Genomic DNA, 22,931 nt, shown 5'->3' with positions numbered 1-22,931 from the left:
CTGGGTAAAATGGTTTATTTGAGAGTGTTGGCTGCTTGATCAACGTGAGTTCGAACCAATGGTATAGAATCTGCTGGTCATCTCCCTCATGTTGAGTGGGTTATCAGACAAGGCCTGAGTTACTGGAGTTCTATGTTGTATTTAAACAAACAGCAGAGAAAGTCATGATGTGGGACATACCTGATAGCATTGGTCGTCGATTTCCTATATATCAAATATAATTATATAACCAGCCAGTAATACTTTACCCAACGGCCGGCAACCAACTTGCCTAATGTTGAAAAAATTCATGGACGCCACCTTGTGCCATATTGGGAAAACGCGAAACAATATAGTCTAATGGGAAATTTTCGTCGTGTAGTTGTACCGAATCGAATTAACCAGCAGTTATAAGGGCGAGAATAAAGCCGAAGGGTGGATTTTGAACTTTAAGATATGTACTACCTAAATATATAACGCAGTTAAGAATAAAAAACTATATAATGCGTTAAATTTGACCACAAACACAACGTAGAACCATTTTTGGGCATTTTTTGGAAGATTTTATAGTGATTCGACATTTTGACGCTGTAAAAATGTCTTCGCAACAATCCTACAATGTCATTTGTTATTCTAGCGCAGCTTGGAGCTGAGCAGTAGGGCATTATGGAGCTTGACAGACGAAAACTGTTAACATGAAAATAGAAACGGCCATTGAAGCAAAGTTGGGTCGGCCGGTAATTTCGACGAATAAATACAACTTTTCATCTGTAACGTCATAAGGAACGCCATTTTCAAATGGTTAATTATGACGATTAGAATGGCCAATTCACTTTGGAAGCAACTCGGAACTGGTATACCTGTCTTCAAAGACAATTTAATGTACTATAAATGTAATTTGGCCATCATGAAAAAATATAAGCATGTACAGTTAAGATTCTACTTCAAAATGCGACCTTCAAAATTTTTCTACATAAAATATTAGTGAAAATATTAGGTATGTTTCAATAATGGTGTTGTAACTTCTCATAAGGCGCCGTGTTAAATTGCCGTGAACAATAGGCACAAGAAGGCGTCCATTGTCTGAGCGTTGCCTCGCTTATATTATATATACGCTTTGCATGTACCCCAGTTTGGCCCAATATACATTAGTGACCTTAAGACCCTTAAATTTCAACTATCAAATTTTAATTATCCCGCTAGTTGTCGCAAGCAATTCGCGGGCAATAAATATTATAAAAATATCGGGTTGAATAATTACTATTCAAAAATGTTCAATTATGGCGAAATTTTCAACGCCCGGGGATACAAGATTTTCATTCTTTGACACACTTCAAATAGCTTTAAATATTTACATTTTAGAGATCATCAACGAAACGTAGGTTTGGGAAAATTAGTATATCAATATAATGCGTCACTCGTTTTATTTTTGAAAATAAAATAGACAAAGTAAAAGAGGTTATGTGAAATTAGACATGTTCTCATTATAATCCGAGATACATGGAATACGCTTGCAATAATTACGACTGGGGAGGCGAATATTGCCTGAGATGTGTTTATTGTGATTTGTGTCTTAAAATCTAGGAAAGCATTAAAGCAGTGGTTCTCAATCGGTGGGGCGCGCCTCACGAGTTGGGGTAGACAATTTTTTGAGGGAGCGTGAAGCTTATTAAAAATAAAAAATATTTGTTAGATTTAATCTTGCCCGTCTTATTTTGGATATTTACGTTTCATCCGCATGTTTTCAACGTGTTTATTGAATGAAACATACTTTCGCCTTACTATCTGGTATTTGTAGCTTATTGTTAGCTAGACTTGACAAATTCGGCTCAAAAAGTTCAAACAGTCACGACATTATACCATGCTGACGTATATTGTTCGTCGTTTAATAGCATGGTGTTTTGATTTGAAAGTCACTCTTTAGTTTGTGCTGCTTTAAGACTCTTAGTTGACGACTGAGTTAATAAAAACCTAGTGTACAAGCTTGTTTATTTCTGTGTTAGATTCATCACAACATGCAACAACAACAACATACACACAAGTATACGGATGGCCCGAAAGCCGAATATAGGTCACCTGGGACATATTCTAATGCAGCGTTTCACGAACTTATTTTGCCCCGAAACACCTACGCTTTTTACCACGCCGTTCGTCAAAGTGTGGTCCGTCCGATCGTTTAGATAGCAAGGCCTGTCCGCTTGCTGGTCGCCAGTTCGGAGACAAATTTACGGCCCGGAGGCGCCGAAGTTACGGCGAGAATACCATTGCGACCAATTTAGTGGTAATTTCGATCCCTGTCGCGCGGAAAACCCCAAACAACAACGCGGAACAGCCGTCTAAAGAAAACACGCATTACGAATCTCATTGACACTAATGTTAGATTATAAAGTTAAACATGTGTGTTCTCAAGACTTTGTGATAAAAATAATGCCTTTAACGCGTTTCTTTCAGTTATTTTATGCGTGTGAAAATATTGATAAGAAAGTCAACAGAAGGTAAAAAAGAAGAAATGCAAATTAGTCAAAGAATCAAAGAAGAATACAATCAATTTACTAAAACTTAACGCAGTCAATGCGAATGGTACCAAGTGAAGACCTTTGTCCGTGGCGTCAGGAAGGGCGATGGCCCTGTCGAGCAACAAACAATCACATACAATTTTCAAAAAAAAAACAAGTAATCGTACATTTTTACTAGGGAATGGAAGCTGCGGGGATCCAAATCTGGTTATCAAGCGCGACACCCAAAGTTCCAATATCTAGTTAAAAAGATCGGGTAATTTAATTATAGGAATACTGTACGAGAGACATCAGAAAGCAGACGAACGGGGAATACGAATCCAAAAATGCACATTGACATTGATAACCAACTATGAACCACAGTGGCAATGTATTTAGAGGTTTATTTTGTAAAACTTGTTGTTGGAAAGAATTTACATTATCCGAAGTTGGGCACTTCAGTCGTATATGTGGCCCGTATATACGTTTTTTATTTAGAGTGCTTTAAATAGGTTGGTTTGAAAAGATCCTGAATTCAATATTACTTTTCCACATCACTTTTATTGGCTGTACAGAGCCTTGTTAGGACCGAAAATATTAGACACGTCATCATCCAGAAAGCGAAAACGCTCAAAGAAGAAAAAGTTATACTATGTCGAAGAACGGTTCACATGAAAGCAGCACACACTGAAACGAGTATTGCTACAGGCGAGGAAATGCTGTTAAAATCACAGTAATTAGTAGAGCGAAAACCCCCTTTCTGTACTTTTTTTTCTTTACTCTACGTACAAAACGATTTTATTCAGTTTGAAGACTTTGTTTAGATACGTCTATAACAAGGGTTGGCACTGTTCTTGGACCAGGGGCCAAACATTTTGCCCACCTAGTTTGGCGGGCCATGTAAGTGAGACGTAAAAAATTACAGTTTATGAACAATATTTAGTGTTACAAAAGCAAAACTGAAAACAATAAGCCTCGTGTCAAAACTAAAGTTGATCGCAATCTCAACGGATTTCTTCATCTATTTTTAGCTAAAACAATGAAATTTGGTTTTAGTATGGTTGTGGCAGCATCGGCGGGCCAGATTTAATCACCTCACGGGCCGGATTTGGTCCCCGGGCCGTACTTTGCCCATGTCTGGTCTATAATATTACATGCCGTATCAGCGCACTTAGATATTCAATTCCGACAAAGCTCTAGAAAAGCAGACTGTCATTGGAACATAAAACGTTACTTTTATTGAAAAGACCTTTTTTTTAGTTTGATATTGTCCACCTATTTAATGTTAGCTTTAAACTTTCAGATTAGGCCATGGCGTTATTATGTCGCTATAATATTTAGTTTAGGAATTCGTTATCACGTGTCCACATCGCCCGAGGGCCGTCTTCGCATCAATTGAAACTAATTTCGTTCATGCCTGAATCGTGTGTGGGTATATGGAAATATATTGCGCTTTTGAACAATTGAAGTCTTTCCGCCAGAGAATTCAAAACGAACTTTTTAATGTTCATACAGTATTCTCGTTATGGGGGATATGCAAGGGTTGCTGGAACCTTACCAAAAAAGAAATATAATTATCACGACACTCTATTCGGCGCTCCAGAAGTGTGAGTACCAGTATGGAGGTAACTAAGTTTGTTTGCCTATTTCAAGTTGTGTAAATGGACTGAAACCTATGGGCAAGGGTATATTCACTTGGCTTACACAGACAGTCCCCGAACTCGTAATAGAACTAAATAAGGCAAATCGGAATAACATTATGCCCTATCCCTAACCTGGTACACATACTACAGAAGTATCCCCTATATTCTTTGTATCGCGACACCCTATTCTGTGGACTCGTTTATATAAAAGACATTCTTCCCGTTTTTTAGGCATTTGGTCTTGTACATGAGCTTTGCTGTAGTTGGAGTGAGAGAGTGAACTGCGCTTGTTTAACCCATATAAACCTTGCTTTATCTGTTACAAGCAAAATTGGATTTTAGTAAACGAAGAATTGTATACTGATCATATTCGGCTTGAGAAAAATCAGGTTGTATCAGCCCCGAAGAAGGATTGGTTGTAATAATCTTCATGGGATAGATATACCTGTAGATTTGTAAGCTTAGCTAGCCTGCTATTGATGGTAGCTCTATTATCACTTTTCTTTTTATCGACAAAACAACAATACCTGTCGGTCTGGAAGTTTAATTAGTCAATTGTGATATTGGAAAAGTGGCTTTTTTTGTAGAAAATCTCGCATGCTATTGTCGTGGTCACGATGGCCTAGAATTCAAGCGTTAGAGTTATATTTATTAGCATTGCAGGTAAACTACCGGTTCAAATTCCCCGGCCATCATGTTTCCCAGGTGAATAAAATTAAGCAAGCAATACCGAAACGCTAAGATTCTTATTCCGAATATTGGTGAGTAGCTATTCACTCTTCGAGGCGAAAAGGGTCGTATTAAAAAATGCTTCTGTTGTGGTCACGAGGGACTAGCGTTTAAGACGTAAGACCAATCTTCAAATTCCCATGCCTACCATGCAGTGGCGTAGAACAAAGAAGCAGCTGCCCCGGGCAGCACGTTACAGGGGTGAGTTTGTTTCTTTGTTTGATGATTTAAATAATATTATAACAAACATTTAATCTTACCTGACCTTTAATTTATTTATTCTCATGTGTACCAAAATATATAATTCGTTAATCCCCCAAATTATTTATGAGGTTAGGTATAAGGGGCAGCATTATCAGATAATCGCCCCGGGCAGCTGAAAAGTTTAACACTCCGCTGCAACCATGTTACCCAGGGTACAAAATTATTGGGTGGGTTACTGGTCACTGTTCGAAACGTTGTTTGAGAAATATTAAATTTATCTTACGAAAGCCTGACCACATTTAGCAAAGGTAACAAATTGACAGTAGTTGTCTCGAAAACGTGATCGTATTTGACCAAAACGAAAGTTTTTCTGAGTCACATTTGTATATTATGCGATGAAAATTAATATATTCAAATTTCATTCGTTCATATTTTCAAACGTTAGGTAATCGTAATAAAATCGCGAGTGAAAAACCTTCAGGCAAATATTCCGATATCACAAATGACTAATTAAACTTCCAGACCGACAGGTATTGTTGTTTTGCCGATCAAATCTAAAATGAAAAGTTTTTGATTGGGATATTAGACTGGAGTTATTAAGAGAAGACTAGTCGTTGTTAGGGATTAACAGTGAAATGGTTTTATTTTAAATGTGTCGATTGAGAATTTGAATTTTGGATATGTTTTAGTTTTGTTAGGTCTACGAAGGGTTGCGCGAAAAACATACTTTTACCAATAAAAAAGGTAGCCGGAGGTTATTTGAAGTGAAATGAGCAAATAATAACTTTTAGTAAGTTCGTAGTAGGTTTCAAAAAGTTTTAGTGAGTTATATTGGGTTATTATCAATAACATTTGATTTCACAAATGACTAATAAAACTAATAATGTTGTTTCGCTGAATAAATCAAAAAAAGAAAAGTGATGATAAATCTACTATTAATGGAAGGTTGGCTAAACATCCAAATCTACATGTATTTTTGCTTTGTCGATTCAAGTCTAAAATTAAAGAGTCCGTTATAATGGAGTTATGAATATTGGATGTGGCATTAGATTTTATGTTAGATTCTAAAATAATAAAATTACGTTGCTTCCGAAGTATGTGCACCAACGTGGCGCACAACCTGAACATAGTATGTGTACCAAGTTAGCGTTGTCAGGTTGTGCGCCATCTTGGTGCACATACTTCTGGAGCACCAAATTTACTAACAGAATTGAGCAAGTGACCATGGACTTGAATTAGTGTTGGTTTAAAGATAAATCTATATTGCAGAAGTCGATAGAAGGCGATGCCGTCCGAGTATATAATGAAATGAGGTCGCTCCATACGTGTGTGTAAGTTGTGTGAGGGAAATTAAACTTATGGGCAGGGGTTATACTCACTTGGCTAATACAGACAGTTCCCGAACTCGTAATAGAACTAAAAAAAAGGAAAATAGGAATAAAATTACGGCCTAACCTTAACCTGGTACAACATACCGAAATGAGCATCGTGCCTAATGCAAGTTTCATCAAAATTTTGATTTCTCATTCTGAAATGACTAATTAATCTTCCAAACCGACTGGAATTGTTGTTTTTCCGATCAAATCAAAAAATGAAATATCATAATAAAGCTATTTATAGTAGGCTAGTTGATAGGAGTGATTTTAGTGAGCTATATTGAGTTTTAGGAAGTTTGAGTTTTGATTTCACAAATGACTAATAAAACTTCTAGACCGACAGGTATTGTGGTATGGCTGACCAAGTCAAATTAATTAATAGCATATATTAATAGCAGTTTAGTTGTTATTAGGAATTAGAGGTGAAATAGTTTCATTTAGAACATATCAATTTTTGCGTTTGAAAATTGGATATGTTTGGTTTTGTGTTCTTTCTACCGACGATAAATGACTTTTCTTCTCATTGATATGGCTAAAAGTTCCTGACAGTGTCAGCAAAAAGATTATATACTACGTTTCAAACTACTCCATTTTTCTAGATTTTTTTTTACTTTTTATTCGTGCTTTTTTGTCCAAAAAAATCAAAATAAACTATGTACGCCTTTTACTATTTTCCTAAGTACCCACTACTAAGCCTGCCTTTACCAATTTACCATTTAAATTAAGCTGGCTATTTGCCTTGCACATCAGATTTGAATTAAATCTGTAGAGTTCGTTGATATACTTTTTATCGATTTTGAGAAACTATAATCTTACGTTTGTTTTTCTTTACAATATTCTTACCTGTATGCAATGTATTTTTCAGCATTCAGCAATGCAAAATCTCAATGGGTATATATAGAGTTTCAGTTGAAATGCATGTCGCGAGAGATTCCCCAGTCGAGTGAAATCTAGTAAACACCCCAAAAATCAAACGCGTCAACACGTGACTCGACGCGACCTGGACCTAGGTGTCGCTATAAACTCTTAAATCTCGTATTGTTTTAGAAACTATGCCGCCCGTTTTTTTTCAATCCGAATTGTCTTATTCTCCAATGTCTTCTTCTAGTCTGTCCCGGTAATCTACAGGTAACGATTTCATTCACTCACTGTTACCTTCATATTGCAGGATTAGACTATTGAATTAGAAATGAATTATCTGATAACAACGAATGCGATACATATCTTTGCCTTGCTGCTCGGATTTGGACAAGTAACAGCGCGTAAGTGTAGTTTTTGGACACAAAATGGTCATATGTATCGTTTCGCTAAATCCTTTTTGTTGTTAGTCTTCTTATTAATTTGAATTGAGTCGCGCGAGACTAACTTCCTATCTTTTCTCTATCGATTGGATAGAATAGTCTTCTTTTTGTAGTGATTTTTTTTAAATGGGAGGTAAGGGGGCTAATACACTTAAAGTAGACGAATGATGAAATTCGAATGATCTCCTTCAAATTATTCAATTTAATTACAATACATATCATTTATGAAATATGGTGCAATACAATTTCCTTAAATGATGTATTCGTTCGGATTTTGTTGCATCTTTTATTTTTCGTGGCATACATTCACAAATTATAGGTTGGCCATCAACGTTTCATTTTTCAAAGATTGAATGGCTAGAATGCTATATTTTACTTTTTCAAATTTTCGCGGGATCTAATTTTACGATATTCTCCCCAAAATTTGCTGTTTTATTTGAATAGATGGGAACACTTTTTATAACTTAAGGGAACACTTTATTCCTTCACGCTTGTCCGTCTATCTTCATTTTACCAAACTCGGAAGCTTGTCGATATATTTAAGAATCGCTCTCTGGTTTCATAGAATGGTCCACATGTACAAGGTCCTGCGGCGGAGGAACGCAAACAAAAAAGTCATGCACGTTTTTTGGCGGGAAATTTTGCAGTACAATATCAAAAGGATGCAACGACTTCCCATGTGTGACAGGTATTATTTTAGGTTAAATGATGAGTGCGGCGGCTAAGAGGTATGTCCACATTTGACCACTACAGTCCGCCATTCTACAGCCGAGCTATTGAAAGATATAATACTATTGTGACATTACTGAAGACTCGGGTTAGTATATATGATTTATAGGAGTCTGAACCGCAGTCGTATTTTCACAATCACTGGAGTCTGATTAAATTCCTACAAAAACAGACTCACTCATGCTGTAATGAATCGTGCTCTATATCGAGAAGTGAATAATTTTACGAAGCCTTCTTCTAATTAAAAAGTTTGAGATTAAAGAGATCAATATTTGTTGATGTATTTGTATATCTAAATCTTAGCGCGTCAGTAATTGTTTGCAACAAAAAACGTTTCTTCTTGGCAAAAATACCAAATATTAAATATAGCATTAGAAATTGGAGAAATTCCATGAATTAGTTTGGTTTTCTAGTTTAAAATATTTTCAGATTAACAAGTTCTTCTGCCAGTACTCTATCCACTATGAATTTAGGTCTCGCGCGTTTGCTTTTTGACAAACTTGCATCAAAAATACAAAGTTTATAACTTGCCATTGAAATTTTGAGCTTTCCACATGTAATGCCTTGTTATTGACTTGGTGCGGTATTACGGTTTCAAAATACATCGATCCAAAATGAAACAATTTACTTAATTTTCAGGTTGGGGTATTTGGTCGCCATGTACCAAGACATGTGGCGGAGGACATCGCTTTAAAGTCGATCGTTGTGGTAACAGTGATATGTATAAATGCCCGAAGAATTATGAAGATTGCAATACACAGGCTTGTAAAGCAAGTAAGAATCAGTAACGCTAGTTTAGCATGATCCACTGCTATATCTTACCAACCCATGTGTTGGTGCAAAAAAAATGGAATATGTAGTATTAAAGGGATGTAAAATGCAGCAGTATACCTGTCGGTATGCGTGTTTTTGGCAAGGTTTCTAATGGTTTTTGACGGTTTTTCACTGTTTTTGCAAAGGAGGTCTGGATTCAATTTGCTCGTCAGAGTGGATATTTTGAAATGAATTTGAAACGTTTGCCAACTTTGAAGATTTCGAAATTTTTTTTTCAGTTATACTCGCACTCGAACAAACTTTTTAAGAATTTATATTTTATACCTGTTTGTTTTTAGTCAAATGCCCACGCGGGCAGGTTTATAGATATGGCGAGCTTTCTTCTTGTTGCAAACCAAGCAACGAACAATGCGGAGTTCCAAAGAGAGTCTCTAGAAGAGTTTTCAGTGGAGAGCCGTCGAAACTAGGACAATGGCCATGGGCGGTAAGAAATATTATAATATGTTCGGACTCTTTACTGAATCAGAGTTAAATTCCGTATATTTTGGGTTGTGCTGGTCAAATTGAAAATGCAGGATCATGCTATGAGGTGTTCTTGTCTACAACCTCATTATTTAACATATATGGTTACATCGTCTAAGTTTTAAAATTTATATTGCCGTAACAGGTCTGCAATTTTTTCGATCTGCGTATCTGACTTTATACAAAGCTAACATTATTTTTAAAAAAACTGTTGTTAGGCCTGAATAAAATCTGTCTTCATTCGGCCTAGTAAAATCTGACTGTAATTGGCACAAGTGAATTCTGGCTGCATTTGACCTTAGTAAAATATGACTGTAATTGGCACAAGTGAATTCTGGCTGCATTTGACCCTAGTAAAACCTGGCTGCATTTTGCCCTAGTAAAACCTGGCCGCATTTGGCCCTAGTAAAATCTGGCTGTATTTGACTCAAGTAAAATCTGGTCGTATTTAGTCCAGAGAATTCCTGGCCTGTAGGGAAATAACACTTTGTTACTTTTATCAAAAGGTTGTCATAGTAAACAGGAAAAAACGCATCACACATTGCTCTGGAAATCTTATCCACCCGAAGTGGGTTCTATCAGCAGCGCATTGCATGGTGTAAGTATTTTTTGTATATACTGTATATATAAACGCATAAGCTTTCCTGAATTAGATTTTTCTTTCTTGGGCGAATTTTTTTATAAAATGTTTGTTCACGCCTTCAGCTTCAATAATATCCTGTACAGGCGTCCATTAAATGTAAAGCGATAGTATACTTTTCCTGAACGACCCAAATTTATTTATCCGCTTTTGACATTGCCTACTCAATTAATTCCATCTTTGTATGACGTCACAGACGTGTTGGACATGGGATTTGAAACACGTATGTGTAGCCTGCAATTCAAATATATTTGAGTCTGACGATTTATTTGGCCTCAAAAGTAAAATTCTCCCTGCAACTTCAATCTTTAATTACTAAAAAACTTGAACTTGATGAGAAGATAACTCGAGGAGTAGAGCTTTTTTTTCAAACAACCTTAAAATTGACAACAAGAACAACTTAGTAAAACGATCCATAGGACCACTTGGTTTCAAATGATACTATGGGCGTATATGTGTGAAACCTGCGATTTAAATATCTTCAAGTCTAACGATTTATCTGACCGCGAAAAGGAAAACCTCCTTACAACTTCAAGTATCTTTATTTACTAAAAATTTCAAACTGATGAACAGAACTTTTTTTCTCAATAAAATGGACGACAACACCAACTTGCCAAAACGATCCATAGGTCCACTAACGTGTCCAATAAAACCATTAGCGTACATATGTATAATCTGCGATTCAAATATCTTTAAGACTAACTATTTATCTGACCGCAAAAGTGAAATCCTCTTTACAACTTCAACCATCTTTAACTACTAAAACTGATTAAAAAAGCTTTTTTTTTCAACAAAATGGACGACAACATCAACTTTGAAAAATGATCCATAGGACTACTTTGTGTTCAATGAGACTACCGAATTACTGTTTTCAGGTGTTGAGTAGAAGTCTCTAAACCTCTGGTTGTGAGTCAAGTCGAGTCACGCTAATCTATTGTCGAGTCGATCACTTAGCTAGGTCTCACTGGGGTTATTGATGACGAGTCCGTGCCATCCCATTCAGATGTCTTGGGGTCACTCCGAGTTTTTGATAACTTAGACTCTAAGTTTTTCCAAGTTTGTCTGCCCTGAGGGGTCACAAAATTATATTTGCATTGTTCACGGGCAATAATAGTGCCAAGAATAAGTAAACAGTGCAATACAAAACAAACACTTTCATTTTGCAAACACAGTGATCATTATTTGTCTTTTATCAAGCTAAAACATGCAGAAATCACAAAAAAACTTACCAAAACCTGTCTTCCCCCTGCAACATGTGGCCCGCGGGCCTGTGTTTAAAACACACTGACTTAGAGTCCTCAACAAATAGTGACGTGACTCTAACTCGGCTCGGCGGTCTGGCGCCGTGGGCTCGCGATTCGAATTCTCTGGGGGATAATTATGTGTGATAGGATTGCTGGACACCTCGATGCCATAGGATGGTTCACGTAACCGCTGGTCGGATACAGATTCCTCCATCATGAAGTCCATGCACCTGAAAACAAGTAACTGACTAACTACTCCCATACCCTACAATGGACTGATAACCATACAAGAGGCCGTGGTTTGCTATATGGTTAAGTCGTCTTATTCGGCTTTTCTCTCCCCGGGACAAATATATGTAAATCCTGTTCTAACTCTAGTCGAATCAATGACTTGAGATCTTCAACACAAAATGCAAAATTATTTTTCATTTCTTGTATTAGAGGATACTCGGAGTCTGATGTCTACGCTATACTCGGAACCAGAACAATTAAAAAGCCAGACATAGGATCGCAAACGACAGATATATTGAAATTCCATCCACACAAAGAATACACGGATGATAACCCTACATACGATATCGGATTACTAGAGGTAGGAATATTTGAATGAAATTATCTGTATTTCACCATCAAGCATCACATATATATATATATAACGAGTTACGTGTTATACATAAATACGATAGAGCGATGCTTAATATATAGACACGATGACCAAAACTCCGTAGTATGGGTATGCAATCTGTCGCAGTAGACTACCGGTACCAGCTGTCAAGGTGTCATAAAAAAGTGTTCCCATAATTAAAAATTATACAGCGCATTTAGGATAAAATATCAGATAAAAATTCAAGAACAAATGAAAGTATTAGCCTTCTAGTAAAACAATCCTTTCACTTTGACGTTGCCTACTCAACTTATTACACCCTGTGTGGGTGATGAGTATGGGATTTTTCAACTTGTGCAACGCTTTCACCTCAAGACCAGGGATGTACAAACGCGGCACGCAGGCCAATGTGGCCCACAAGTGTAGAAAAATTGTGCATCTCGCGGAGAAGTGACTATTTTGAATGAAGTGCGGCCCACGAAACGAGTTTTTAATTTAATTTATCTAATAAGTGCGAGTAATCCAATTCCATTGCGTTGCAAAGCCTATACGTTAGCTTGTGCAAAGCGAACGCATGTCATAGGATTCATGACCCAACTTTTTTAGCACTAGAAAGCCTATGTTAAATGAAGGTGCGGCTTGCGATTTCACCCAGTTATTTGTATCTAGCTTTCCTGTATTGGAGGTTGCTCCGTAAACACCGAAACTTTTCATTAAAGTTGCAATTAACATTTTCAGATAAAGAAAACAGCAGTCATCAACTCAAATGTAAAACCAGTTTGCCTTCCAAGCGGTGATAGGCCGTCAATTGATCAATCCTGTGTCACAGCTGGGTGGGGAATTGGTAGGTTGGTCTTATCCAGTGGTTCTCAACCTTTTTTCAAGCGACCCAATTTTTTTTTTAAATAAGTTATATAATTCTCGCGACCCAAGGATATGCTCGAACGCTTAACGGCATGTAGTACTTTTAAATTAAATTACTGATATAGAACAATTATTTTGACATTAGTTAATCCAGAAATTTCCTCTAAAGTTGGAAAGCTGTGTATGTTTGCTACAAGCGAGTTTTTGAAATAGCAGCCATTTAGGTAATATATGTGCTGCTGAGTTTTGCACAGTGATACTTCCCACATATACAATTAATATTACACAACACTTCAATACCAAATATAAAATAAACAATAAAAGTTACTGGGAAATAAAATTAGTAATTCTTAGGTTTTTGTCGAAAATAGTAAGAGACCGAAGTAAAATATCAGAAGACCCAGTTTTAGGTCGCGACCCATAGGTTTGAAAACACTGGTCTAATCTAGGGTTTCTCCAACTGGGGCTGGGAATCTGGTTAAGAACTTAAGACTGAAATATTTTTTTTTGAATTGAATCTCCAATAATCGGAAGATATGTACTGTTTTATTGTAATGGGTCCGCGAGACACATACATTAGTGAAAACACGTAATCTATCAGTCTGACATTTCGCTGAGCGTTCACACACAGTAAGAAACATGTTTTATCAATAACTCACTCGGAATAAGTGAGTATGTCAGATTTGCATTATAAAAAATTGATATTAAAAATAAAAAGAGGGATTCACCTAGACCTTTGGCGTTCAATAAAAAAAATGGCGGCTATTCGAAATTCCCGTCGGAACCAATTTGAACAATTTACTATTCGATTCGAATTAAAATGCCTGGTAGTCCCGAAGTATGTGAACCAAGATTGCGGACACCGGAACGTAGTATGTGTACCGGGTTAGGGTTGCGCAATAAGTTTATTCCAAGTTTTCTTATTTCAGTTCTATTCGGGGTTCGGAGACTAGCCAAGTGTACCTGGAATTATGGCCTAACCCTAACCCGATACACATACTATATTCCGGTGCCCGCCATCTAGGTTCACATACTTCGGGAGTACCAAATGCCTAGCCCTAGCTATGGCTTTCTCTAGATATCATTCGCCACGAGTGCTAAAAGCCTCCGAAAGGGGGTTACGAGCCATAAAAAGTTGGGAACCACTCTCATGGGAATTTGAAGTGTTTCAGTTAAAACAGAATTCCCCAAAGGAATAAATGTGCCAGGATGAGAACCCTTGCTCTATGGTGTACATTGGAGAGGAAGTGGTGATATTGTATAATATATAATGGCTATTTAGGGGAACTAAAACAAAATTTACTCATCAATTTAAGTTTGTTTAATACATGTCTTTTAATATCGTTACAGCGGACGCACAAGGACTTATAACAGATACTCCATCTGATTATCTAATTCACGTTGGACTTCGCATTTTGCCTATAGATGCCTGCAAATCTGCTCTGGCAAGATATTACGAGACGCAGTAAGTTATTCTGTCCTAATTAAATATCGGGATTTTTTAGTAAAGTTGTTGTCGAAAATATCGCTTTCATGCGACTAAAGGTCTAATCAGTGGTTCTCAAACTGTTTGTACGCTCTTTTAGAATTTGTTTAGTTTTGCGCCCCACCTTAAAAATAGTTAGTTGACAATAAGCTACAAATAACGACAGTATGTTTTATTCAAAAAACACGTTGTAATGAAAATACGTGCACATGATAAACAAATATTAACAAAAAAATGTGAATATTAAATATATAATCGAATCTAACAAATATTTTTCAATTTTCAATCTTTTTTAACATCATTACATATCGCCACGCATCCTCACTAATCAATTCCAAATTCTCATTTATTAAAAAAGTGAACCATTACAAGACTTTATTTTTAAAATATCACCCTCTTGAACTACTTCATTCCGCCGTGCTTGTCCGATGAATATTAATGCAAACGTGGTGCTTAACTAAGGCCTCATCGGTACCAAAGAATTCAGCGTCTCTTGTTTATACATATTTTCGGGAAACATTTTGTCATATTTCCGGAAAAAATTTGTTCAGCTTCGATTGACTTGGCAAAAGCTTGACTCCAACTCCGGCTACAGATTAATGAATAAAACTGAAAACTTTTCTGTCCTTAAAACAGTAGACAACGATTTAGGAAAACAACCTTAGGCACACAGGTAGTGTTTAATCGTTTTGTCTATTATTTTTAGATACATCACAGAGAAACATAATCTATGTGCTGGTCGTTATGAAGGCGACAAAGATACGTGCAGGGTAAGGTTATATAATGATAAGGTGTCGCTGACTGGATGACGCATCGGGTCTTTCGCGACCACTTATCAATTGCTAGATATAAAAGTTTTCGTTTTAATTTTGATGTGTGTTTATTGTTTTACATTGATCCTTGTACGATGAAAATAAATATCTGAATCTGATAAAATATATCAGTCAAACAAACTTAAACCAAGCAAATTAAGAAATCAGTACTCCCGAAGTATTCGTATAAAAATGGCGCACAATCTGAACATAGTATGTGTACCAAGTTGGGGTTGTCAGGTTGTGCGTCATCTTGATACGAATACTTCCGGAGCGCCAAAACTTCTTGTTTGATTTTCAGGGCGACAGCGGAGGACCCGTTATATGTCAGCGATGCCAGACCTGTGGGTGGTATTTGGCGGGAACAACAGTTTACGGAGCGAGATATTGCGGTCTTGAAAACAAGCCTGCGATTTACATGAATATAAGAAATTTTCAATATTGGATAGAACAAAAAGTTCCTATCAAGTCAAGTGGTTTCTTTGTTTGTTAATTGAAAAAATTTATTTATTTTTTGTTTGTTTGTGTGCAATTTTGATTATAGAAACAAGTTTTGTGAAAAGAACAGAATGAATTTTAATTATTATTGTGACCAGACAGTTTTTATTCGGTACACCCGACGTATCGAAGTATGTGTACCAGCCCCAGGTTAGGTTTAGACCATACTTTGATTCCGATTTTCCCTATTTTAGTTCTATTACAAGTTCGGGGACTGTCTGTGTTAATCAAGTGAATAAATATCCTCTTGCCCATAGGTTTCAGTCCCTCTACACAGCTTGATGTAAAATGGGCGAACAAAATTAGTTATCTCCATATTGGTACACATACTCCTGGAGCGCCTTTTATTCATATGTGTACATGTTTCTAGTATTGCCAATTATATCAATTTCAACTATTCAATTCACCCTGATTACCATGAGCTAACGCCGAAGAACCTAATATTAATATTTTTCTTAAATTTGCTTGGTTATAACACTGCCTTCAGGCGGGAAAACGCAATGGAAAATATGGTGAATAATTCCTATTTATATTTCTGACTGTTAAAAATAAACCACAATTTTACTATATAATTTGATTGTACGCCATTTTGTTTATAGCAACAAGTTTTGTGAAATAACAGAGGCAATTTTGATATGAGACTTGAAATTATCATTGCGTATGAGTGTGATCGTATTCTGAAGCTGCTCTAAACGATAACACTGTATTCTAAACGTAATGTATCACAGTGTTTCCCCAACATTTTGTGGTAAATTCCTCCATGTCTTTATGCATAGATATTCTTAATTTGAATAATTAATCCTTAGCTGGTGTTATGGTGGCTGTTGTCAGTTTCACTCTGTTTTTGCACAGATTGAGAAGTGTATTATGTTATTGTGATAAAAAATATTGGTAAAAAATCCTTTACCAGTTGGGAAACGTTGATGTATTAGATTTATGTAAGTGTACCATGTAAATGTAGCTTACGTAGTACCATACATACATTTCTTGAAATTAGGGAACGCCTTGTTAGTGAGCTTCACACAGAAGAGAACCCGTTCCTAATATAATCAATCCTACCATGGAACACGACCCTAATTGAGCGCAGCGTTAAATAAAGTTTAACCTCGTCATACCGGAAATTTTATTGACCGATTTCTATATTGCAGGTCCAACCTGTCGAGGAGTTATTTAATGAAATGTAGCTTACGTTGTAACATACATACATTTTTTTGAATAGGGGAACCCGTTGTTAGTGAGTTCGGGACAAAATAGATCCTTCTCCTAAAAAAATGAATCCGACTACTGGATATGACCCCAAAAGAGGTATTAATGAAAATTAATTACATAGTAACATACATATTATTTTTAAGGTACTCCCGTAGTATGTGAACCAAGATGGCGAACACCGGAACGTAGTATGTGTACCAGTTTCATAATTTTAGGTACAAATACTACGGAAGTCACTTGGCTAGTCCCCGAACTCGTAATAGAACTAAAATAGAGAAAATTGACCTAACCCTAACCTGGTACACATACTACGTTCCGATATCCGCCATATTGGTTCACACACTACGAGAGTACCCTTTTCAAAAAAGAGAGAAATCGTTGTTACTGAGCTCAATACAAGAGAACCCGTTCCTAAAATTGTGAACCTCACCATTGTCTATATATGATCACGCTTAAGTTAAATGCGGCGTTAAATAAAGTTTAACCTCAACGACGAGTCATACGGGAAATTTTAATGAGTGATTTCTAAGTTTTACCGCATGTTCAACTCATCGAGAAGTTTTTATGACTAATCAGCCATAGAATAAATGCCTTAGGCAGTTTTTGCGCATTTGTCAATCATCGCGGATACTTCAGTTCAAAAAAGTGGTAAATATAAGTCGCTTTTCCAGAATGTAAGATTAACGGAACGGACTATAAATTTAATCTGCCGTGGAATATGTATATTATATAAAAAAAAAATGATTTGAAAAAGTGGTTCTTAACCAATACCATCTTTTGTGGTTTTTGTTCCAGCAACTAACTATAGTCCCTCAACTATACATACTCAAACTGTACCTTTGAGTTAAACATGGCGTGAATGTTTGAGAACGACAATATATATGACTAAGGCTTAAAAACTTCATCAACTACTGGAAATTTAAGAACATTTTAGAGTTTCTTTTGTTTAATACTGCACCCTTTAAGGCTGTTGATTGGTCAATATGAATCGAGAAGGCAATCAGCTAAGTCTGACGCCAAGTAGCAGAAAACCAAGGGGTCTTTCATAATTAACATGCGACAGCGTGTTTTCAAATTAAGTTGATAACCAAGCAAGCTTACATAATATGTTAACGTCGTAAAATTTGGCAACAAAATAAATCCTTAAAAATATTACCACAGTCATCAACGACTGAAAAAAATCCCAGTACACAACATAAAGCAGTCATAAATAATACCAACACCGCTCCAGCGGCAAGTATTCGGGTACAAGTGTACTTATACTTATACATACAAGTTGAAGTGAACAGAATGAATGAAAAAGCTATTTAAAATGCAGGACATTCACATGACAATGTAACAAACTTACAACGTAAAAGCGTCATACGACAGAAAGAGAGAAGTAACGTATACGCATCGAGAGAGAATGTAAGATATACACGTATTACGTGTACAAAAAAATATGCAGAAGTGTACAAAATAATTAACTGATCGATTGGATCATACAGCTGTAAACGGGAGGAGTTACATTACTCTATAGAGCACATATAGTCGTTACTTTTACAACATTTTCATTTTAAAGTTAACACACATCAATACGCGAATAAAATTGCTGTAAACCATACACAGGACTGGATGTTGAGCAAATTTGAATTTATCAGCATCCAGCTCCGTGTTCATAGGCCACCCTACAGCAATTTTTAAAAAATACGATAACTCGAATTGTACAACAGTAACAACCATAAAGCAAAATCATCAGTGTTGCATCCTGGCTAACAAATGGGAAACCGGACATAATCAAAATACATAAAATTACATTTTTTCGATAATTTAAAAAATTTCATTAAAACTCGCTTTAATACATATTGAGCATAAGCTAATAATAGTATTTGTATTTGCACTCCCCATCAATTTTTACACAGTTGAGAATGTACGCAAGATGAAGTACTACCACGGTCAAGGACTCAAGACGTGGGGCAAAATATTTTATTACCAAGTTTAATTTGTAGTCAGTGTTACTAGTCCATGTACTGAATAGTAGTAGCCTGAAGCGGAGTATCACAATTAGTTTCGGCGAGGACTGATGCAAGTATGCACACAGATTAGTGTTTTTCTAAGTATCAAGGTTAGTTTCTGAGCTTGAATCAGTTTTTGGAGTTTTGTTTCTCAGAGTGTTGGGGTTGGACGGTGTTAATAGTCTGATCAGTGTTTTAAGATTTATATTTCCCCGAGTTTGAGTTCAGTTGAGATCAAAATGGAAAGATGTAGTGAAGAACCGCTTTTAGATTGTTACAGTAACTTGGATGCGTTATTCTTCAAACATTCTTTAACGTGTACCAAATTCAAGTTGCATCAAGCTTGTTAAATACTGTTCTTGTCGTCACTTCGATGCCTTGCAAAAAAACGATCTGTAAAAGAAAAAAGATATTTTATACTTCTGAGTGTTATCAAAGATAAGTCAATTAATATTACGCAATATATAACAAAATACACTATACAAAGTCGATTGTCCTGTGCTATTTCCTTTCCGTTGAGTTTCAAAATACAATGTAAGACGTAGAATGGTCAGGAAAACATTTGCCCGTTTACTGGTTATATTTCTATTAAGCCTAAGAAAACTATAATTTTAGTCTCTTAAAAAAGGTCGGGGAATCACTGCAATAATTAGGCAGAAACACCTTTGATTTCAGACGAATTCCCACAGGCCCCCTCGACATATTAACTTTGTTTCAAACTAGACAAAAAATAAAAACTTGTTCCTGATATAGACATTGCCAAATGATAGTTTGTAGATTCAATGTCGACCAGTTCCAAAACGCTTCTGCCATTACTCTAAAATTGAGAAGAACAAGTCACTTTCTAACAAACTATACCGAATGCTTTTTGTCTGTTCAGAAACTCAAGTACTCTAATCGCAAAAATATACGATTTAAAAAAGGTCCAATTTAATTCATATATGCCTTGATATATTTTTCTGATAACTATTGGCATAATAGCTTTGTGTTCCAAACTAAACAAGATAAAAATTAAATATTGTACCTGCTACAGACTTTGCCTAGTTTTTAGATTTGAAGTCTACTCAGTTTTAAAACGCTTCTGCCATCCCTCTAAAATTACAGATGCATCAATTAGTTTCCAACAAACAGTGCCGAATGCTTTTATTCGCTCAGATACTATAGTAGACTACTCTAATCACGGGAATATACGATTTAAAAAAGTTCCAATTTACTCCATATGCGCCATGGGTATGTTGTCTTAAGTGATATTAAATATTTGCTTACCTATGTGTTTCTATGAAGTAGTGTGTTTGATGAATATTTCATATCCGGTTATTGGACACGTAGTGGACATAACGATCGTTTCAATATTATGTTGTTGTTGTTCTTGTTCTTTGACACGTTTTTAAAAAGTCGCTTTTCTCTTTGATTACTGGACCAATTGCTTTGAAATTTTCAGTGGTTGAAGATGAAATTTTTCTCCAGAAGGCTATTACTTTTATTTATTTCAAATATTTCTGTTAGCTCTGTAAGATTTGTTTTTGTTTGCTATGACGTCACTAAACGTTCTGCGGATATCGGACGCCATTTTGTGTCCAACGGACCATCTTGCAGTTTCAATTCACGCTGTCACAAGACAGGAGTTCTGGTACCGTAACACAGCGCGGTGACACTGAACTAACTCGTAGCTGTCAAAAGCTTGAAAATCTATACAAATATGAGAAATAAAAATATGAAACTTGGCAGGTGGGTAGAGTTGTGTTTCTTTTAACCATATTTGAAAGTTTCGCGTTTCTACATTTGAAGGAGGGGGAATAGGGGGTGTGCATTTCCGATACGTCGATAATATCTTTGTCAACCAATTTGCGGCCACCGTGTTTTCGTCTGTTTGATTGCTGTGATGTGGTGCTTTGTTTATAATTTAACGAGTTTTGTTCGAAATAACCGTGTTCTTGAAATATATGACGGTCAGAAATGCAATTAGAAGCCCAATGTTTTCACGCTGTCACAAGACCAACAATTGTCAACCAATTTGCGACCACCGTGTTTTGTCTGTTTGATTGCTGTATGGCTGCGTATGCGATAGTCTCGACGCAGCATAAACGATGATCAAGGCTTGAAATCCGTGGTCGCACACTGGTCGTTCGGTCGCAAATACGTCTTTCGAGTGCCGTACTTTGGGGATTTGTATAGCTTCAACCCTTTGTCGTAGAAAGTTAATACGAGGTTTAGCGTGTAGAATAAATGCCGCCAATGCACCCACGGTGAAAAAATTAACGGGTTAGACATATTGGTTTTTGTTTTATAGCGGTTTGAATGAAATTGTCCGCAGACTGGCTACACCACCCTAGGCCTGGTGAGTTGTCCGTGTAGTCGAATTGTCCATCAGCCCTAAACGGCTATGACAGTCACTGTACCAAAAATTGTACCCCGATTCGGCTGGTGTTAAGTTGACGCATGTTATTTAGTAACGTTTTTATCTGAAATGTTTGACTGTGGTTCGGTACCTGATCCGATAATACGGTACATAATTGACTCATATCACGAGATATTTCAACTGATGTTTCAATTGTCACAGGACCTAAAATATCTATGACAGTCCCCGTACCGTCACGGTACCCCGATACAGGTACTGGTAAGTCACCGCCGGTATGTTAGTCGTTGGTCACCGCATATGATTTTTGGGGAATTGTTCTGCGTGTCCATATATTTGAGCATTGCTCTCTTGTTGTGATTGGATTCACTTGTCCAATGATGTTAATGATCAATTCTCTAGCACAAATCTATACCAAGCAAAATGATAGAAATAATTAACTCAATTCGAAGTATGAAGACAAAATAATTAGTTTCCTGTTAGAGCTACAGATACGACACCTAAAATTAAACTTATTTTTTAGATTACCTTAAACTCCATGCTGCGCTAGAATCTTCTGCAGAAAGGTCAATCTTAGTATTAAACCACTTTATAAGCGACCGCGATATCCAGAAACAGTCCGCACTCCCCAAAGAATCACCAGTTCAGGTTTATATTTCAGTCATCATTACCATTCCTGATTTGTCATCCACCATCGATTCATCATCCACAATTTGTCCAGTTAACCGAAGGTTCAATTAAAAAAGTTTTCCAGACTTCTAGCCGTGCTACTTGAGCTTCATCTACATATATTTATTTCAACGCAGTTGAAGTGTCTACTCGAAAGATTGCAAATTAATCAACTGTTCCATTATCCACACTTCATCCCAAATCAGTGCTCTACAACAGAGGTTCCGCGGAAGCCTAGGGTTCCGCAACACATGTAGTGGAGTTCCGTGAGTTTATAGGGTTCCGGGTAAATGAAAATTGACTGCTGGGCCAGTGAAGTTGCAAAAAATGAATATTCTTCTTTTTCGTTTTTGGATGAATTGAATTAAAGTGCACAGCAGCAAGAAGGACTCCTAAATATCCGTAATGATATCAATTCGGAGGAAACCTTTGAAAAATATGGGACGGATTATTATTGGATTTCTCTTCACAAAGAGGGTACAGCAATTGAAAAAAAAAACATTATAAAACCCTGTGCCAATTCCCCAATACGTATTTGTTTAAATCAGCATTTTCTGCTTTAACAACTTTTAAAAAGCAAAAAGAAGTCGTTTAAAGAGTGTAGACATGAGTATGAGAATTGCTTTGAGTGCCGTGGAGCCACGATTCAAGAAGATTGCAAAGAAAATGCAAGAACAACCTAGTCATTGAATTTCACGCTTGTTACCTTCTTTTTGTTTCGTTGTTGAAGTAGAAATATTTGAATACCAAATATTTCGTGTTACGAGTATTTCGTGTTTTATTTTTGTTATTTGGGGTTCCAT

General features: G+C 36.4%; 1 protein-coding gene across 1 annotated transcript; it reads left to right on the top strand.

Annotated features, from left to right (window-relative positions):
* Positions 1 to 7,566: 7,566 nt before the first annotated feature.
* Positions 7,567 to 16,866, top strand: LOC120344424 (granzyme K-like). Its single transcript, XM_039413772.2, has 10 exons — positions 7,567 to 7,688; positions 8,293 to 8,415; positions 9,096 to 9,230; positions 9,569 to 9,714; positions 10,259 to 10,350; positions 12,078 to 12,228; positions 12,979 to 13,084; positions 14,455 to 14,569; positions 15,297 to 15,360; positions 15,704 to 16,866. The coding sequence occupies exons 1-10, from the start codon at positions 7,616 to 7,618 to the stop codon at positions 15,893 to 15,895; spliced, it is 1,197 nt and encodes a 398-aa protein (XP_039269706.2). The 5' UTR covers positions 7,567 to 7,615; the 3' UTR covers positions 15,896 to 16,866.
* Positions 16,867 to 22,931: the final 6,065 nt, after the last annotated feature.

Source organism: Styela clava, chromosome 10 (genome assembly GCF_964204865.1).
Source record: "Styela clava chromosome 10, kaStyClav1.hap1.2, whole genome shotgun sequence".
Classification (NCBI taxonomy): Eukaryota; Metazoa; Chordata; class Ascidiacea; order Stolidobranchia; family Styelidae; genus Styela; species Styela clava.
The sequence above is the reverse complement of the archived record's forward strand: the minus strand, read 5'-3'. Positions and strand labels throughout refer to the sequence as shown.